The sequence below is a fragment of the Helicoverpa zea genome, chromosome 6, assembly GCF_022581195.2.
Source record: "Helicoverpa zea isolate HzStark_Cry1AcR chromosome 6, ilHelZeax1.1, whole genome shotgun sequence".
Taxonomy (NCBI): domain Eukaryota; kingdom Metazoa; phylum Arthropoda; class Insecta; order Lepidoptera; family Noctuidae; genus Helicoverpa; species Helicoverpa zea.
Genome location: NC_061457.1, coordinates 11971235 through 11988349, shown reverse-complemented (window position 1 = coordinate 11988349; position 17115 = coordinate 11971235). Strand labels below are relative to the sequence as shown.

At 45.4% G+C, this 17115-nt stretch overlaps 1 protein-coding gene and 1 non-coding gene across 2 annotated transcripts in view; one reads left to right on the top strand and one right to left on the bottom strand.

Moving 5' to 3' along the window:
• The window catches only part of LOC124631285 (hemocytin-like), a 51919-nt gene that overhangs the window by 10172 nt on the left and 24632 nt on the right, over positions 1 to 17115 (top strand). The window contains exons 19-35 of the mRNA XM_047165604.1: positions 386 to 536; positions 886 to 1064; positions 1986 to 2166; positions 3000 to 3130; positions 3453 to 3573; positions 3927 to 4070; positions 4876 to 5125; positions 5463 to 5591; positions 6055 to 6275; positions 6628 to 6777; positions 7145 to 7334; positions 8505 to 8683; positions 8826 to 8942; positions 9209 to 9453; positions 9921 to 10045; positions 16249 to 16442; positions 16632 to 17020. Coding sequence (XP_047021560.1) covers positions 386 to 536; positions 886 to 1064; positions 1986 to 2166; positions 3000 to 3130; positions 3453 to 3573; positions 3927 to 4070; positions 4876 to 5125; positions 5463 to 5591; positions 6055 to 6275; positions 6628 to 6777; positions 7145 to 7334; positions 8505 to 8683; positions 8826 to 8942; positions 9209 to 9453; positions 9921 to 10045; positions 16249 to 16442; positions 16632 to 17020 — 3096 coding nt within the window. The remainder of the gene's footprint in view (positions 1 to 385; positions 537 to 885; positions 1065 to 1985; positions 2167 to 2999; positions 3131 to 3452; positions 3574 to 3926; positions 4071 to 4875; positions 5126 to 5462; positions 5592 to 6054; positions 6276 to 6627; positions 6778 to 7144; positions 7335 to 8504; positions 8684 to 8825; positions 8943 to 9208; positions 9454 to 9920; positions 10046 to 16248; positions 16443 to 16631; positions 17021 to 17115) is intronic.
• Positions 1344 to 1416, bottom strand: Trnaa-agc. The gene has a single exon. It is a non-coding gene; the product is annotated as a tRNA-Ala (tRNA).

Here is a 17115-nt window from a genome sequence, read left to right as displayed (position 1 = left end):
CATGATTTAAATAATATCTATTTCAAAACAATGACTTCAACAATTTCTTATTTTCATCACTTCTCTTGTACCTCGAATTACCTGATTGATTTAATTTACCGAAATATTGAATTACCCAGTTGACCTAGTTAGAATATATCTGCCTAGAACGAAATCTGCGATCTTTTAATCTGGGAAAATTTAGAAATAAATCTCTAAAGTTGCAATGAAAAGAGACTAAATTCGCATAAGTATTATCCCAATCAATGAAAACTGCAAAAAATCATTAGGGATTATTGTCCTCCTACATATTTTTCTCGTCCTTTGACTTTTTCTTGACCCACTGATCCAGATCATTGTATCCTATCGACTTTACGAAGAAATAAAATGTACCTTCCCAATCTAGCACATGCGTTGGTGCCCGATGGGACTGCATCCCGGCGACTCCGACGGACATACAGAACTACCCGCCCGCTGAGGATCTACGCAGCAACTGTAGTGCTTCAAACAATATGGAGTTCACCACTTGTGAGATTGCTGAACCACTTACCTGCAAGGTAATAAAAGTCTATTCGGATTTTTGTCCTGTTATACCCTCAACTAGGTAACAGTTGATTGACCCAGTATGTTTGAAAATTATATTTTAAAACGTAAAGCACTTTAAGAATTCTTAAAAAGTCAGTATGTCACTGTTGAGAGTAACATAAAGGGATCCAGGGATTCTTAAAATGCAATAGTTGCTTCTGTTCTGCATGACATTCAGATAGATGCTTTATCTCACAAAATCCAAACATAAATTAACACTTTTGATGCAGTTAATTCCCCGCCGAGAATACCAATGTAACACAATTTGATGATAGAACTATAATAGCTACATAATATTTAAAATAAAATATCCTTCTCTAGAACATGCACCTTCCGCCTACATCAACAACAGCAGAGTGTCGGCCAGGCTGCCAATGTAAGAAGGGCTTCGTGTTGGACACGATGTCTAAGAAGTGTGTGTCGCCAACACAGTGCCCCTGTCACCATGGAGGACGCAGCTACCCTGATGGACACCTCATGCAGGAGGAGTGTAACACCTGGTGAGTATCTACATAATATAATTAATTAAGCAAAATATAAAGAAGTATAGGTGACATAATGAGCGGTCTTATCGCTAAAAGCGTTCTCTTAAACTACCCTTGATGGGCAATGCCTATGTATGACTGAGTAAAAGTGACAGAAAGCATCTTGAGGAAAGGACCCTAAACTTAAAAAAATCGAATGAAATCGCCAATCCGTCTCAGCAGATTTGGTGAGTTTCGCTAATTCCTTCCTGAATATATTTTTATGGGGCGTCTAATATAAAAAAGATTTGGGATTGGAGGCGCCGGGTATCGATCCCGGTACCTCTCGCATGCTAAGCGAGCGCTCTACCATCTGAGCTACGCCCCCGTTGCATATACTTCTCAAATACAACACTACATTATGTGCAATGCGTACATTAGCATGCATAATGCGTAAGTACGTGCCTTTCACTTTGTCTGTGGCACGCGCCAAGGAGATATAAATACTGCTTACACAGCATTGACACAGACCTACTTGGAGTGGTTTACCAAACAATCAAAAAATTTCAATAACTAATGCAAGCATTTTTTTTTTGTTGTATTATGTAATTTTTTGGTGATAAAGTACTTAAGACATTTTATGTTAGCATTAAAATGGAGTCTATATTCTTTCGAAATGCCTTATCTGAATGTCTTTAGGAAGACGTCCAAGTTGGTCCAAGCAATATTAATGTTATGCGCTATTGAAAATTGAAATATGAACATTGCAGAACGTAACTAAAAAACCCATCTCTGAAATAAATTACCGCCCCTGTTTACCGCTCTTATAAAAGGGAGCACTTTCATTTTAGGCACATAAACCCATCATCATATTTTCAAAGTCAAAGGATTTTGCAAAAAGGGATTTTCAATTGTACCTAAACAAAAAAAATAAAAAAAATCCTTTTTTCTCCCCAGCGAATGCAAGAGCGGCAACTGGTCATGTACGACACGCAAATGCGCAGGAGTGTGTTCAGTGTGGGGTGACTCGCACGTGGTGACCTTCGACGACACCGACTATGACTTCGAGGGGGTCTGCACCTATCTGCTGGCCAAGGGGGTCATGGACTCCAAGGATGGATTTGATGTTGAAATACAGGTGGGTCTTAGGAATCTAACACAGTAAGGCTAATTTTCACCAAAAATATAAACGTCCGATTAAGGAAAACTGCGGTCTACCATAAATTAAACACGTCGAAAGTAAAGATTTATTTGGGGATTTTTCCTAAAACGATGGATTCCTAAAGGAAGGTTGAACAAAACAAGATGCTAGGTTTTACTAGAATTCGGACTTCTTCACTTAACCGACTGCCGGAAATTGGGACTAGTGGGTAATGTAAGAGCGGCAACTGGTCATGCACAACCCGCAAGTGCGCAGGAGTGTGTTCAGTGTGGGGCGACTCGCACGTGGTGACCTTCGACGACACCGACTATGACTTCGAGGGGGTCTGCACCTATCTGCTGGCTAAGGGAGTCATGGACTCCAAGGATGGATTTGATGTTGAGATTCAGGTGAAGGGTAAAATTGGTTTTGACTGGCATTTTTATATTGAACTAGCGACCCACCCCGGATTCGCACTGGATAACAGTATTTCCCCACTATCTCTTTAATCACTAAATCTATTTAAAAAACGCATCAAAATCCGTTGCGTAGTTTTAAACATGGAATATAGGGACCGAAAAATCGACATTGTTTTATACTATGTAGTGACACCAGCTGTTCCTCGCGGTTTCACCCGCGTCCCGGAGGAACTACTTCCCGTACCTCCATAGAAATAAAAAGTATCATATGTCCATCACCTGGTCACCATAAACTTTCAGCCAAATCCCTTCAGCCATTCTTAAATGATGAATAAAGTAACTAATATCTCTTTCTTTTACATAGATATAGTGAATAATGGATGAATACTAAATATAGTATTTCTATTTTAGAACGTGCCATGTGGCACTACAGGAGCCACCTGCTCGAAGTCAGTAACCCTGAAGGTTGGCAGAGGCGACAGCGAGGAGATCGTCGCACTTACTAAGGATTCACCCATACCTGACATATCGAAACTTAAGAGGTAGGTTGCAGATTTAAATAGTGGCATAGTTTATAACTATTTTTTTAAATATATATTGTTTAGTCTTATATAAAATAAATAAAGATCACCATAAACATTGCCGTTAGTTTTGGTAAAACACAATGAATGTTTACGTTCAATTTTCAAATTGAACAGGTGTTCGAAGACAAACGGACGTTGAAAGCTACACTGGGGTAGTTCGGTAGTATCTTTTTCTGCCAATGAAATCGTCTAACATCTTTCCACAAAAAAAATCTCAATATTTTGCTCCCTAAATAACATTACTTCGCCCACGTTTTTAACCTCCTCATAAAATTTGTAGGATCAAAATGCGCATTGCCGGTGCATACGTGTTCCTGGATGTACCGACATTGGGTATGAGCCTGCAGTGGGACCGCGGCATGAGGGTGTATGTCAAAGTCGACTCCATCTGGCAAGGAAGAGTGAGTATCTAATTGAAGTTGAGATCTTAATTTAGCCTGAAGTATGTAAAACTTTGCATTAGATAACTGAACATGTCAGATTTTGATAAATATAATATTGCCTAATTTATTTTAAAGCACTTTTTGAATGTGAGAGTTCAACCCCGTTTGTTGACTCTACATAGTGTTTCTAGGCTCTAATGTTTAAAATAAAAGTAAAGGAAAAATGCTTACCTACCCATTCAAGATAAAAGATAATGTTATAGTATACTCAGTAGTATTCTTTGGAGCAAATAAAATGATGTTTATTTACCAGATTAAAGGTACATAGGTAATCGACTTTCTCAGAATAACTGAACACTGTTTTCTTTCAGGTGAAAGGTCTTTGCGGTAACTACAACGGCGACATGAGAGACGACTTCCAGACACCCTCAGGTGGAATGGCGGAGTCCTCAGCTCTTATATTCGTTGACTCCTGGAAGCTGAAGCCTACGTGTCCTAAACCGCAGAAGCTTATTGTAAGTTTTCATGTATTATAGCTATTTTTAAGTGTGCTAGTGAAAATTACTAGGATTTTCGTATGTAAACATCACTTGGCTTACCAATAATGAAGCTATGTTCCTATAACTGCGTTATACTATACTTTTATTATAAAGAAAACTCGTGGTGGCCTAGTGGGTAAAGGACCAACCTCTCAAGTATGAGGGCGCGGGTTCGATCCCAGGTCAGGCATGTACCAATGCAACTTTTCTAAGTTTGTATGTACTTTCTAAGTATATCTTAGACACCATGGACTGTGTTTCGGATGGCACGTTAAACTGTAGGTCCCGGCTGTCATTGAACATCCTTGGCAGTCGTTACGGGTAGTCAGAAGCCAGTAAGTCTGACACCAGTCTAACCAAGGGGTATCGGGTTGCCCGGGTAACTGGGTTGAGGAGGTCAGATAGGCAGTCGCTTCTTGTAAAGCACTGGTACTCAGCTGAATCCCGTTAGACTGGAAGCCGACCCCAACATGATTGGGAAAAGGCTCGGAGGATGACTATACTTTTATTATAAATGTTGTAACCGTAACACGTAACACAGATATAAAATCACATAAACTTCAACATAATTATGTACCGACTTTTGTCATCATCAGCTTTTTTACTGTCCTTCCGTGCAACCGTGCTTATTAGGCCTCTTCTTGTATAAAGATATAAAGAGGCTTGCTCAGATGTACCTACTAGCGATTTCACCAAAAAAAATTTTCTCACAAATAAATATTATTAATAGGACCATTGCAAACTTTTACCTTCAACGCCCTAATCAACCATCCATTCACAGGACCACTGCAAACAACGCCCAGAACGTAAAGAATGGTCATCCACCATCTGTAGTCACATGAAACAGTTCCCCTTCACCCTCTGCCACGCGGAAGTCCCCCCCTCCCCCTACATCGCGCGCTGTACTCGCGACGCCTGCGCCTGCGACGCGGGCGCCGACTGCGAGTGCGCTTGTACCGCGCTAGCTGCGTACGCGCATGCTTGTGCACATAGGGGCGTGACGTTCAAGTGGAGGACCCAGGAGTTGTGTCGTGAGTTTCGAGTTTTGTGACTTGGAAATGGGTACCTGAAAGGCAGTTTGACAGGCGACTAATCTAAGCTTATTTTCTTAAGTTTGTGTAAGATCATAAAAAAATTGTAATGTATCATGTGTAATTGTCCAAACTGTGCTTGTAAGATACTAAACTTACAAACAAACTTCATTCTATTTCGTACAAAAAATGCACCAAAGCAAATGAGTCATCCAGATATATTTTTCCTTAAAACAAAAAAATTGTGTTGAATTATTTCACTACTATATATTCATGGCTACATTATATTCCATTTACATTCATATACTCTAATAACAAATGAAATCTCTCTCACCAGCGATGCAATGTGACGAGGAGTGTTCGAACTACGACGCGTGCATATCAGCGTGCCCGGTAGAGACGTGTGACAACACCCTGTATTATACGGACATGAAGACCAACTGCGAACAGGACACCTGCGTTGAAGGTAAAACTTATGTATTTGTAAAACTTATGTATTTTTCCAGGCGAAGAAAATATGTTTTTTTTTTTAATTCCCTTTATATAAATTGCTACTAATTTGGCTACGTTAGACCTTCATAAATACATATTTACGTAACATCAAAATATTTACGTAATGGTAAAATTTACGTCATACTTTAAGTGGCAATTTTTGTCTTAATCCAAATTTTTCAAAGCTATTAAAAATTATTTTTAACCTTCGCTTATCTCAATTTATCATTATCTCATGGTCGGCGCACCATGTCTTCTTCTATGGCTTCATCTGACATCATCTCACAAGTAACACTATTTACATCCATATTGTCCTTCAAACATTCCATCCATCATTTGCTTTAGATCACAAGTAACTGTCTTTCAGCCGTAACTTCACACAATACAACCATATTTCTTCGACACTTCATAAATAAAATATTATCCTTTTTACCTAGGTTGCAAACCCAAAAAATCCTGCCCCGAAGGCCAGGTCTACAAGAACAGTACCCACAAAGATTGCGTGCCCCGCGCCAAATGCAAGCCGGTGTGCATGACCTTACCCGACGGCAGGGAGTTGGCCGAGGGAGACATTATAGAGGAAGACGCTTGTCATACCTGCCGCTGTTCCAAGAAGCAGAGGATCTGTACTGGACAGCCTTGTACTACTGTTGAAACGGTGAGTTGGATTTTTATAGATAGGTGGTAAATGAGCTGGTGAATCATTGTTAATTATCACCAACTATGGATTCTAGCATTCGCAAGCGCTTTTCCAAAAAAAGTTTAATCATCAAGATCATTGATATTTAACCATACCCGAACTTCGTGAATATCAGAATTAGAAAAAAAACCCTTGCTTTTCCAAGTACGGTAGTACCGAGCCAAATTCAGTACTTTCAATGAACTGTCAAACGATTGCTCTCAATTTTTTTCATAAATTCAAAACATTTCAATTTTCTAAAATGATAAATGAATATGATAAAGGACTTTGTATTTAAAAATCTTCTTTGTGGCATGTTTCCCCTCACCAGCCCATTAAAGAGGCGACATCACCAAAGCCTCACGACGAGCCGCTGAAGTGTGTGACCGGCTGGACCTCGTGGATCAACAGGGGGCCTCCCGAGCTCGGACCCAACGGCGAGTCCATTGACAACGAGCCGCTGCCTAAACCGAATGAACTGGTAAGTCTCAAACTTTAGTTTAAACAGGCCTATAAAAGCTCTTTCGAAACTACAAGCAAACGTCACGGGGTTCCAAGGAGTGGATTTCATGGAAACGGAAGGGAGCATGAGAGGGTAATATGTTCCTAAAGGTCCCTAGTATCGCTTCCGCTCCCACCCGGCAAATTTACTCAAATATGAGCTTTAAGTATTATTCTTTAGATATAGTGATTTTCATTCTCAACATAAATTAGCAGCTAGCTTGCTACCATCATTTTCAACCAATTTCCAAGAATAAGAGAAAATTCTCAATTCGGATGTTTGTTTTAATGCCCTAAGTCTACCCTAAATAATTGATCCCTAAATCTCTCAATTTCGTACTGCCCAGGCTATAGGCACCCCAATGTGCAAAGAAAGCATGATGACGAAGATCCAGTGCCGCACGGTGACAGACCACAAGTCGCCCAAGGAGACAGGCCTGGACGCTGAATGTAGTCTGCAACGAGGACTGTACTGCAAGGAGGGAGGAGGCAGGAAGTGTGAGGACTTTGAGATCAGGGTCTACTGTGAATGCGAGGGTAGGTGGAGTTTTGTATCAAGTACTTTCCTCAATTTGCAATACTAGAGTACATTCCTTATATGTCATGAAGTTACTAGAAAATAATTTCTATATTCTAACTCTCCTACTACGGGTCTGCTGAAAGAGATTTCATTAGAAATAAGCAGTACCTTTGTACTATTTTTTGTTACCTCTACTTCTTTCGTGTATTTACTGAGAAAAAAGAGCCCTTCCGAGACTGGTTGCCAGGTTAGTTCAGTTGGCACGCAACTTACTAGAAAAACAATAACCCTGGACAAATATAGCTTAATTGACATGAAATTATCCAAAAAGACTGTCAAACACGGATCTTCGGCGTCTCTTTAAAACTAGCCTTAGTTAGCGTAGTCTACCAGTTATCTCACTTGGTTTATTACCGAGGAGTTTCATGATTTTCCAATATAATCATCGATATAAAACTTTCTCCCTAGAACCATCGATCTGCGAGAACTCTCTCCGTCCAAACGAGCCACACCCCACTGACTGCACGAAGTTCTACGAGTGTGCTCCTGACGGGCCGGTGCTGAAGTCATGCGGGCCCGGCACCTGGTACAATAACGTCACCATGGTCTGCGACTGGCCTCAAGCTGTGGCCCTCGTCAGGCCTGAGTGTCTTGTTGTTGGTGAGTTCATTATTTGCCTAGTCTTTTCCTAAAGTTGAGGTTGGCTTCCAGTCTGACTCCAGCTAAGGGTTCCAGTTACCAAGGTTACCGGAATTATATGTAGGTAAACCAGTAACCAGGATTTTATATAGAAGGATTGCTTTCTGACCTCCTAACCTAGTTACTTGATTATCAGACTCTGGCTTTTCACTATCCGTTACTCATCTTTTAAATATGACTTTCCTTATATTCATCTTTATAAATATGATTATTTTAGCTGACATTAGTTATATGTACTTTTTAGTTTCGTTATTGCAAATAATAATATTTTATCCTCAATTACTGCTTGACCGGGTCCATATTATTTCCATCTTATAGTGGCCTGTATAACATATGAAATCCTCAAAAATAATGGAATAAATACGTTACAATATTGTGTAGGAGAGACCACGACCTCTACGGTATCTCCCACGACGTCCCGCTGTCCCCCGGGACAGGAGTTCTCTTCCTGCGCGTACCGCTGTGACAGCTTCTGCGATTACTTCAAGAGGATAGTTCTCTAATATATTCACAATCTTGTGTAGGAGAGACAACGACCTCTACGGTATCTCCCACGACGTCCCGCTGTCCCCCGGGACAGGAGTTCTCTTCCTGCGCGTACCGCTGTGACAGTCTCTGCGATTACTTCAAGAGGACAGTGCTGGCTAAGGGACGGTGTATTGGAGAGGTAATGTATATGTATATGTTCTATTTAACTTTCTTTATATGTATGAGGTTTAGATAAAGTGAAATCATATTATTTCTCATTTATTTATTTATTTTATATCATAGCTCTTACATATTCTTCAATAGACTTTATTCGTTTACAGAAATGCATTGAAGGTTGCATAGAAAAGCCATGCGAGGCGGGCTCTTTCTGGCGCGACGAGAAGACATGTGTGCCTAAGAAGGATTGTACCTGCTTCGCTAATGACAAGATGATTAAGGTATGTGTTTACTCAGGAATTACACTGCATAGTATAGATGTTAGAAGGCTTAAAAATAAAAAAGGCAAACTGGAAAAGAAATGACGTCACATTACTTATGTTTTTGATTTAAACATGCCATCCAAAATTGAGTTTTTTTTTTATGTAACTTGTGTAATTTATAATCTTATAGGTATCTAAATGCATTAACGTGAAAAATTACAAGTATTTTCGACAAAATACTTGTACGACTTAGCAAAATTATAACACAAACGTTTTCCTACCAGCCCGGCGGAGTTACAACAGACGGCTGCATCAAATGCCAGTGCCTCGACAATGCCATGCATTGCGACTCAAGCGACTGTGTCGAAGTCAGTACATACGCGCCAGTCGGACCCACGCATCAGCCAATCATAGAGCCATATATCGTACCCTCGCCGGCTACGAAGCCTACGACGACTACGACAACTACGGTGACTACGCCAGTTGTGTATGAGGAGACGATACCGCCGCCTGAATGCTCGCCTGATGAGTAAGTCTTTGCCTTCTTTATTTAGTTTCATCATAGAGCCGTATATCGTGCCCTCACCGGCTACGAAGCCTACGACTACTACGACAACTACGACGACTACGGTGACTACGCCGACTACGCCAGTTGTGTACGAGGAGACGATACCACCGTCAGAATGCTCGCCTGATGAGTTAGTTTTTTTCTTAGGGAATAGTGTTTGTGCTGGTTTGGGAACTAGAAATAGTGGCAGTAATTTGAAAAAAATGATAAACTACGATTTTTTGATAAATGATTTGGTTTTTTGTAAAGTATATTATTAAGTGTATTGCAATAATTTAAATTACACATTTTTTTTTCAAATTATAACATATTACATAGAATAAAAAATCTTTTTATCTTTAATAATTCCAAATAGTTATTTTGTATATTGCTTATGTTTATTTGGTACAAAAGTCTGTATTTAATACTAACTTCCCATATATTCACAGCTACATAGACCTGATGTTTGGAGACCAACCACTGCCCGACTCTTCGATTACGGCAAGTTCCGTCGCTGGTGATATGTTCAAGCCTCAATACGCTAAACTCAACGGACGTCCTCTTGCAAACTCTGGTCAGTTTTACATTTATATTATTTACTTTATTTTCGTAAACAGTCAAATTCAGTTTTTTTTTATTGATGTAGATATTTCCCACAACTTGCTAAGACTGTGGGTAATCACTGTGGGGGGAGTGCCCCCACCTTTATTAATAGCCCGGTCAACATAGACATAAAAGTAGTGGTCAAATAACAAAAATTCCCAGAAAGCTGATTTTTGGTGGAGAGCTAGATTTGATCACTATAAATAAAATACTAAAAGTCCCCATCTATCCCATGTGTGCGTCAAAAGTTATTCGAGGTCAAATGTCAAATTTTTTTTGTGTTTTTTTCGAAAACGGTAAGTTTTATCAAAAAAATACATCAGACAAAAAATGTAAATTATAAAATTTTCTACAAAGATGTCATTAACAGTTTTCTCCTAAATGTTACCATTCCTGAGATATCGCGCTTCAAAGAGTCACACTACACTACACATGATATGCACATATGAGCCACGTATATACAAGGGCTTTTTTTTTTTTTTTTTTATCGACGTAAAATCATCAAATGACCCCTCCCGCTGTGGGTTAGCAGCGGTGAGGGAGTGTCAGACTCTTACTGACTAAAATCGTCGTGTTCCGTCATAGGCCTTTTATGTACCAGGGCCGCGGTATCTCTTTCGAACAACCCGCAGCCCCGGCAGGCCTTGGCCCTGCTGGGCCCCGCTGGGGTTGCTGACGTCTCTTTGAGGAGCGCGTGGAACAACGCGCGCCGTCGACACGGGTCTGTCGTCTAGGAAGACAGAGGGACGATGAGCCACCCGAACTCACCGCCCACAGACCCACGCCTACGGTGGCCGGGAGTCATCTCGCGACACCCGGCGCCCATGGTGTCTACCTGGTCCAGCGCGGCGGCCGGGATGAGAGGTGCGAACTCTCTGGCGTTCCGCCTCCTCCTTCTCGAGCATGACCGCTTCGCAGAAGGAGGCGACGGCATCCCATTCCCTCTCGCCCCGGACCATGGCCTGAACCAGGGCCGGACGCGAGAGGTCGCCGCCGCCCAAAGCCTCGACGAGGACCCGGCGGTGCCCTTCCCATGCGGGGCACACCTGGACTGTGTGGTCCACCGTGTCCTCGGGGCTGTCCGCACAATGGTGACACCCGGGCGCCTCCTCACGACCGATGCGGTGCAGGTACCTCCCGAAACAACCGTGTCCGGTGAGGACCTGCGTCATGCGGTACGTGAGGGCGCCGTGACTCCTCCCGAGCCACTCCTCAAAGAGGGGACTTACCGCCACGATGGTGGCGTGCCCTGCACTGGGTTGCGATAGTCGCTCCCTCCAGGCCACCATGAGATCGCGCCGGAGCTCCGCCCGCTGCGCGACAACTTGCCGCGGCAACGGGGTTTCTCCCCGGCGCTGAGCCTCCTCGCGCCAGTCGTACAGGCGCAAGAAGACCCTCGCCTCCAGATCCCACGGTGGCAGTCCAGCGAGTAGGCCAGCTGCTTCGCGGGAGATCGTGCGGTACCCCCGGATTAGCCTAATGGCTATCACCCTTTGGGGCACGTTCAGGTAGTGCACAGCCCGCGGCCGTGCCGAACGTGCCCATACCGGGGCCCCGTAAAGGGCCATGGACCGCATGACCCCCGCGTAGAGTTTACGGCAGGGGGCGTTTGGGCCTCCCAGGTTGGGCAGGAGCCGCTTGAATGCAGCACCTGCCCTCTCCAGTTTGGGGCCCAAACGTCGGAAGTGCTCGACGAAGCTCCACCGGCCGTCGAGGACGAGTCCCAGGTACTTCATCGCCCTCTCGACGCCGATGGTAGCCCCCCCCACCGTGACTTGGGAGCCTGAAGGTGGCGCGTTCCGAAGCCCATGAAAGCACATGGCCTCGGATTTGTGCAAGGCCACCTCCAGTCCCAGCAGCTGGATCCTCTCAATGACTATCGCAACCCCGCGCGTCATTATGTCGGCCGCCTCCTGGTGCGACCTCCCTTGTGCCAGAACCAGCGTGTCGTCAGCGTAGCAGACCACGCTGACGCCGCTAGGGAGGTCGGCGCGCAGCACCCAGTCGTAGCCGATGTTCCACAAGAGCGGCCCCAGTACCGACCCCTGCGGAACACCGCACGACATCTCTCGCCGGTTCCATTCCCCGTTGTGACCAGGGTAAATGATGGACCTATCCGACAGATAGGCCTCGACCACGCGACGAAGGTAGGTCGGCACCCGGTGATACCGGAGTGCCTCCCTGATGCAACTCCAGGGAAGGGTGTTGAAGGCGTTGGCGATGTCAAGAGACACCGCCAAGACGACCCCCCCCCGGGACACAGCATCCCCCGTCGTGAGAGCTCTCACGCGCATGATGGCGTCCACCGTTGAGCGCCCCTTGCGGAAACCGAACTGGTGGTCCGCAAGGTCCGGCCCTATCCCCCCAAGGTGCGCGACGAGGCGGTGTGCGACAACTCGCTCAAAGAGCTTGCCCACCTCGTCGAGCAACACGATAGGCCGGTATGCGGACGGAGAGTCCGCAGGGCGCCCCGGCTTCCGTATGAGGACCAGTTTCCCTGTCTTCCAACGAAGTGGGAACTGGCCCCTCTCCAAACATGCGCTGAGAAGCCCCCTAAGTCGAGGCCCGAGAGCCTCAAGGGCCAGGACCCAGGCCTTGCCAGGCAGGCCATCAGGCCCTGGGGCGGTGTTTTTGGCTTTCAGCCTAGCCACCGCCACTCTCAGGTCCACCCCAGTCACCTCGGGGACATCGTCGTCGTCGGAAGTGTGGTCCGTACTTGACACCGCGGGTTGCAGAGACATGGGCGGGGGAGAGTGTTCCCCGCGCGAAGGGAACAGAGCGCTCACCACCTCCTCCACCAGCTGAGGCCGAAGACTCTGGGTCAGCGGGGGGGCCCATGGGCGGAGCTTGCCCCGCACCATTTTGTACGGGCGCCCCCACGGGTCCCTGTCCAGAGACCCCAGCAGCTCCGCATTGGCCACCTCCTTGGCCTGGACGATGGCCAATTGGAGGGCGGTCTTCGCAGCTCTGTAACCCTCGTACAGCTCTGCTTCCCTGGCTTCTGCATCCGGAGGGCGGATGCGCAGCCTGCGGTGTCTGGTGTACAGGTGCCTCGCAGCGACGCACGCCTCTCGAAGGGCGGCGATCTCGCGAGACCACCAGTACACCTGGCGTCGGGCGCGTCCTGGCGGGACTCGGGGCATGGCCACGTCACAAATCTCGGACATGGTCTCCCGGAACCACTCCGCCTCGTCGTTGATGTCGGCGGGCCTGTCCGGTGATGACACCCAGGCCCGCACGACTGAGGCTTCCAGGAGAAGCTCCCGGTCAAGGTGCCTCAGCGCCCAACGTGGACCACTCGGGGTCTGCAGGACCGGCGCGCTAGGGTTCTGGGCGGAGACGTCAAACCGGATGTACCGGTGATCGGAGTAGGTCTCCACCCCCTCCTCCACGCGCCAGTCAAAGACACGCGGTAGCAGAGCGGGGCTGGCGAACGAGATATCCACCACTGACTCGCCCCGCATCCGTACACACGTGGGGACAGAACCCCGATTGAGGACGACCAGGCCTGCTTCCAGCGCCCAGTCCTCCACCATCCTACCCCGTGCATCTGTGCGTCGGGAACCCCAGGCCACATTCTTGGCGTTGAAGTCCCCTAACACTAGCACAGGGAGGGAATAACTTCCGACGACGACGGACAACTCCAGGAGGGAGTTGTGGAACTCGGCGAGAGTTCGGCTCGGGGAGAAGTACACCCCCACGACGACTATCTCCCCGAACCGTGCTGCGACGCAACCCCTTCCACTCTTCACCCCTTCGAGGGAAGGAGTACCAGCGGCGGCCGACGATATGATGGTCACTGAGCCGCTAAGGTCCTTAACCCAGTCATCCCTGGGAAGGACAAAGTACGGCTCAGCGACCACGGCGATGTTGATCGACCACTGCGCCATGCTTTGGAGCAGCAGATCCTGGGCACGGGCGCAGTGGTTGATGTTCGCCTGGAGGAAGCGCAATGGAGCCAGACTAGCACTCCATCACGTCTTCCTCCTCTTGAGACGCAGACACGGGCGCCGCGACAGCAGCAGTGGCGACGGCGTTGACAGCGGCGGCAGCGTTGGAGGCGGCGGCGGCCGCAGGAGCTGCGGTTGTGGCCACTGCGGAGGTGGTGGTGGTGGCGGCGACGGACGGTGTGTGTCGTTTGAAATGAGTGTAGACAATCTGATGATGATGATGTCCTCCTAGCCGATTATCGGCTACGGCGGCTGTTCTCATGTAAGGAGATTAGCCAACTGCGCAGGACATATTATAGTGCACAAGCATTTGCGCCGACACAGGTGCACTCCCTATTCCTTCACTCTCATAGCCCGATGGGACGGCAATCCGACACGACCGGAAAGAGATCAGGCGCAGGACCGACATTTACGTGCTCTCCGATGCACGGGTGAATCAATCACCAACTTCCAGGCTTCGGGCTGCTTTGTGAAAGTCTTCTAAAACCCACAAAGAGATTTCGGCCCGACTCGGGAATCGAACCCGAGACCTCGTGCTCAGCAGCCACACTTGCGACCACTAGACCAACGAGGCAGTTAGACAATCTAATAGGTTAATAACATTTATTGTTTTTCAAAGAAATCACCGCGATATTTAATGCACTTTTGCAGGCATTAAACCCAGTACTTGAAACATTTATTCCATTCTGAAGTGGAGGTAGTAAAAATGGCCGATTTGTGTGAGTCAACAGCTTTTTCAGGTGTGCTGAAACGTTAACCACGAAGACTTTGCTTAATTTTGGGGAATGTAAAATAATCGTTATGCCCACGGATTATATCACGGTATGTTACATGTTGGTCTGCGATAATAAACTGCTGCATAGCCTCGATATTATCTTGGGTCATATCGGGTTTTGAACTACCTTCACGTGGCTTGTCACTAAGGCTAGATTGCCCACTTTCAAGTCCTAAATATCAGCGTACTCAGCAGTCCTAAGGCATGGTTCTGCATCACTAAACACGGAACAAAATTTTTCAAAGCGCTATAGTTGCGACAATCCGCTTTTAAAGTTGTAGAAAATTATCGCACGCTAATTTTCCTTCGACATTTCCATTTTTATCCAGAAGACTGGGGTTGGGAATTGATACATAATATCTGGAACCAATTATAACTTTACTCCCACCTGCTCCAGAAAAACTCCTGAGCGTTATTTTTTGCAATTGCAAAAAGATTGTAGTATCAAATCATCCTCCGAGCCCTTTTCCCAACTATGTTGGGGTCGGTTTCCAGTTTAACTGGATGTAGCTAAGTACCATTCCTTTACAAGTAGCGACTGCCCTATCTGACCCCCTCAACCCAGTTACCCGGGTAACCCAATACCCCTTGGTTAGACTGGTGTCAGACTTACTGGCTTCTGACTACCCATAACGATTGCCATGGATGTTCAATGACAGCCAGAACCTACAGTTTAACGTGCCATCAGAAACACAGTCATTGGTGTCCAAGATATGCTTAGAAAGTACATACAAACTTAGAAAAGTTGCATTGGTACTCTGACGTGGAATCGAACCCACTCATACTTGAGAGGTTGGTTCTTTATCCACTAGGCCACCACGAGTTTTTGTATGAATCTAATAAATCTAAAACAATCACAATAATAGTTAACCCAATAGTTAATTTCAATAATGACATCATATTAGAACTTGACGGCAATTATTCCCTTAAACTATCCTAAAATTGTCATGACAGTTAGTGGAGTAGGCCTACAGGGTAAATCACGGTAAAAAAAAAGCGCCGAGTACACTACCTCACAGGTGGCGTGGAAATGTGTGCATGTCATGTATGGAATATACTTTGAAGCGTGATATCTCAGGAATGGTAACTGTTAATGCCATTCTTGTGGAAAATTTTATAATCTACAATTTTCGTCTGATGTATTTTTTTGATAAAACTTACCGTTTTCGAAAAAAACACAAAAAAACAAAAAAATTGACATTTGACCTCGAATAACTTTTGACGCACACATGGGATCAATGGGGACTTTTAGTATTTTATTTATAATGATCAAATCTAGCTCTCCACCAAAAATCAGCTTTCTGGGAATTTTAGTTATTTCAAATGTCTATTTTGACCGGGCTATAAATATTATCTGAGAAATCAACAAGATGCTTTTTGAAATCTAAAAACTATCATTCATGTTCTCATTTTGGTGAACCTCCAAGCTCAATATAATACTCTCCACAGCTGGCAGCTGGAACCCGAAGGTCCAAGATCTGAACCAGTACATCCAAATGGAACTGCCCCGACCTCAACCAATCTTCGGTGTCATGATGCAAGGCAGCCCGATCTTCAACCAGTACGTCACCAGCTACGAAGTCTTGTATGGAGACGAACCCAATAACCTAGTGGCCGTGAAGGGAACTGATGGAAAGCCTAAGGTATTTTTTAAAATTAATGAAAGTCTTATTACCTTAGATCCTATTGATAAACTACGTGTGAGTGCCCGCTTACACAATTAACATTTAGTAAATTTGTTGTTATTTATTGTTCATTCGTGCTCATAACTTTGTGAAAAATCAAGGTTTAATCATCAAATCTCTTTAACGAAATCAATTCGTCGCTCCCAGGTATTCCAAGGACCTTCAGACAGCAAAACACCAAAGAAGCAAATGATCGAACCTCCTGTGGAGGCCAAAGTCTTGCGCATTCACCCTCTCTCCTGGCACGAGGACATTGCGGTCAGGCTCGAAGTCATTGGCTGTAAAACACCTGTATCTAGCACTGAGGCTCCAATACCTTCTACTATAACTCCTGGTACAAAGGCTACGGAGCCTACGACAGTTACTACGCCGACTACGCCTACTACACCTACTACGCCTACTACGCCTACGACACCTACTACGCCGACTACGCCAACTACGCCGACTACGATTACTACGCCAACAAAAACTACAATAGCGGCTCCATTGATCATAGTTTCTACGGTGTCTCCGCCACCTGTGTGTAATCCTGATAGGTAATATTTATTTCTGTTTTAATTGTTTACGTATTTTTAGTTAGTCCACGTTGCCTAGTGTATTTGATTGCCGACTCGAGCGTAAATCACAGCAC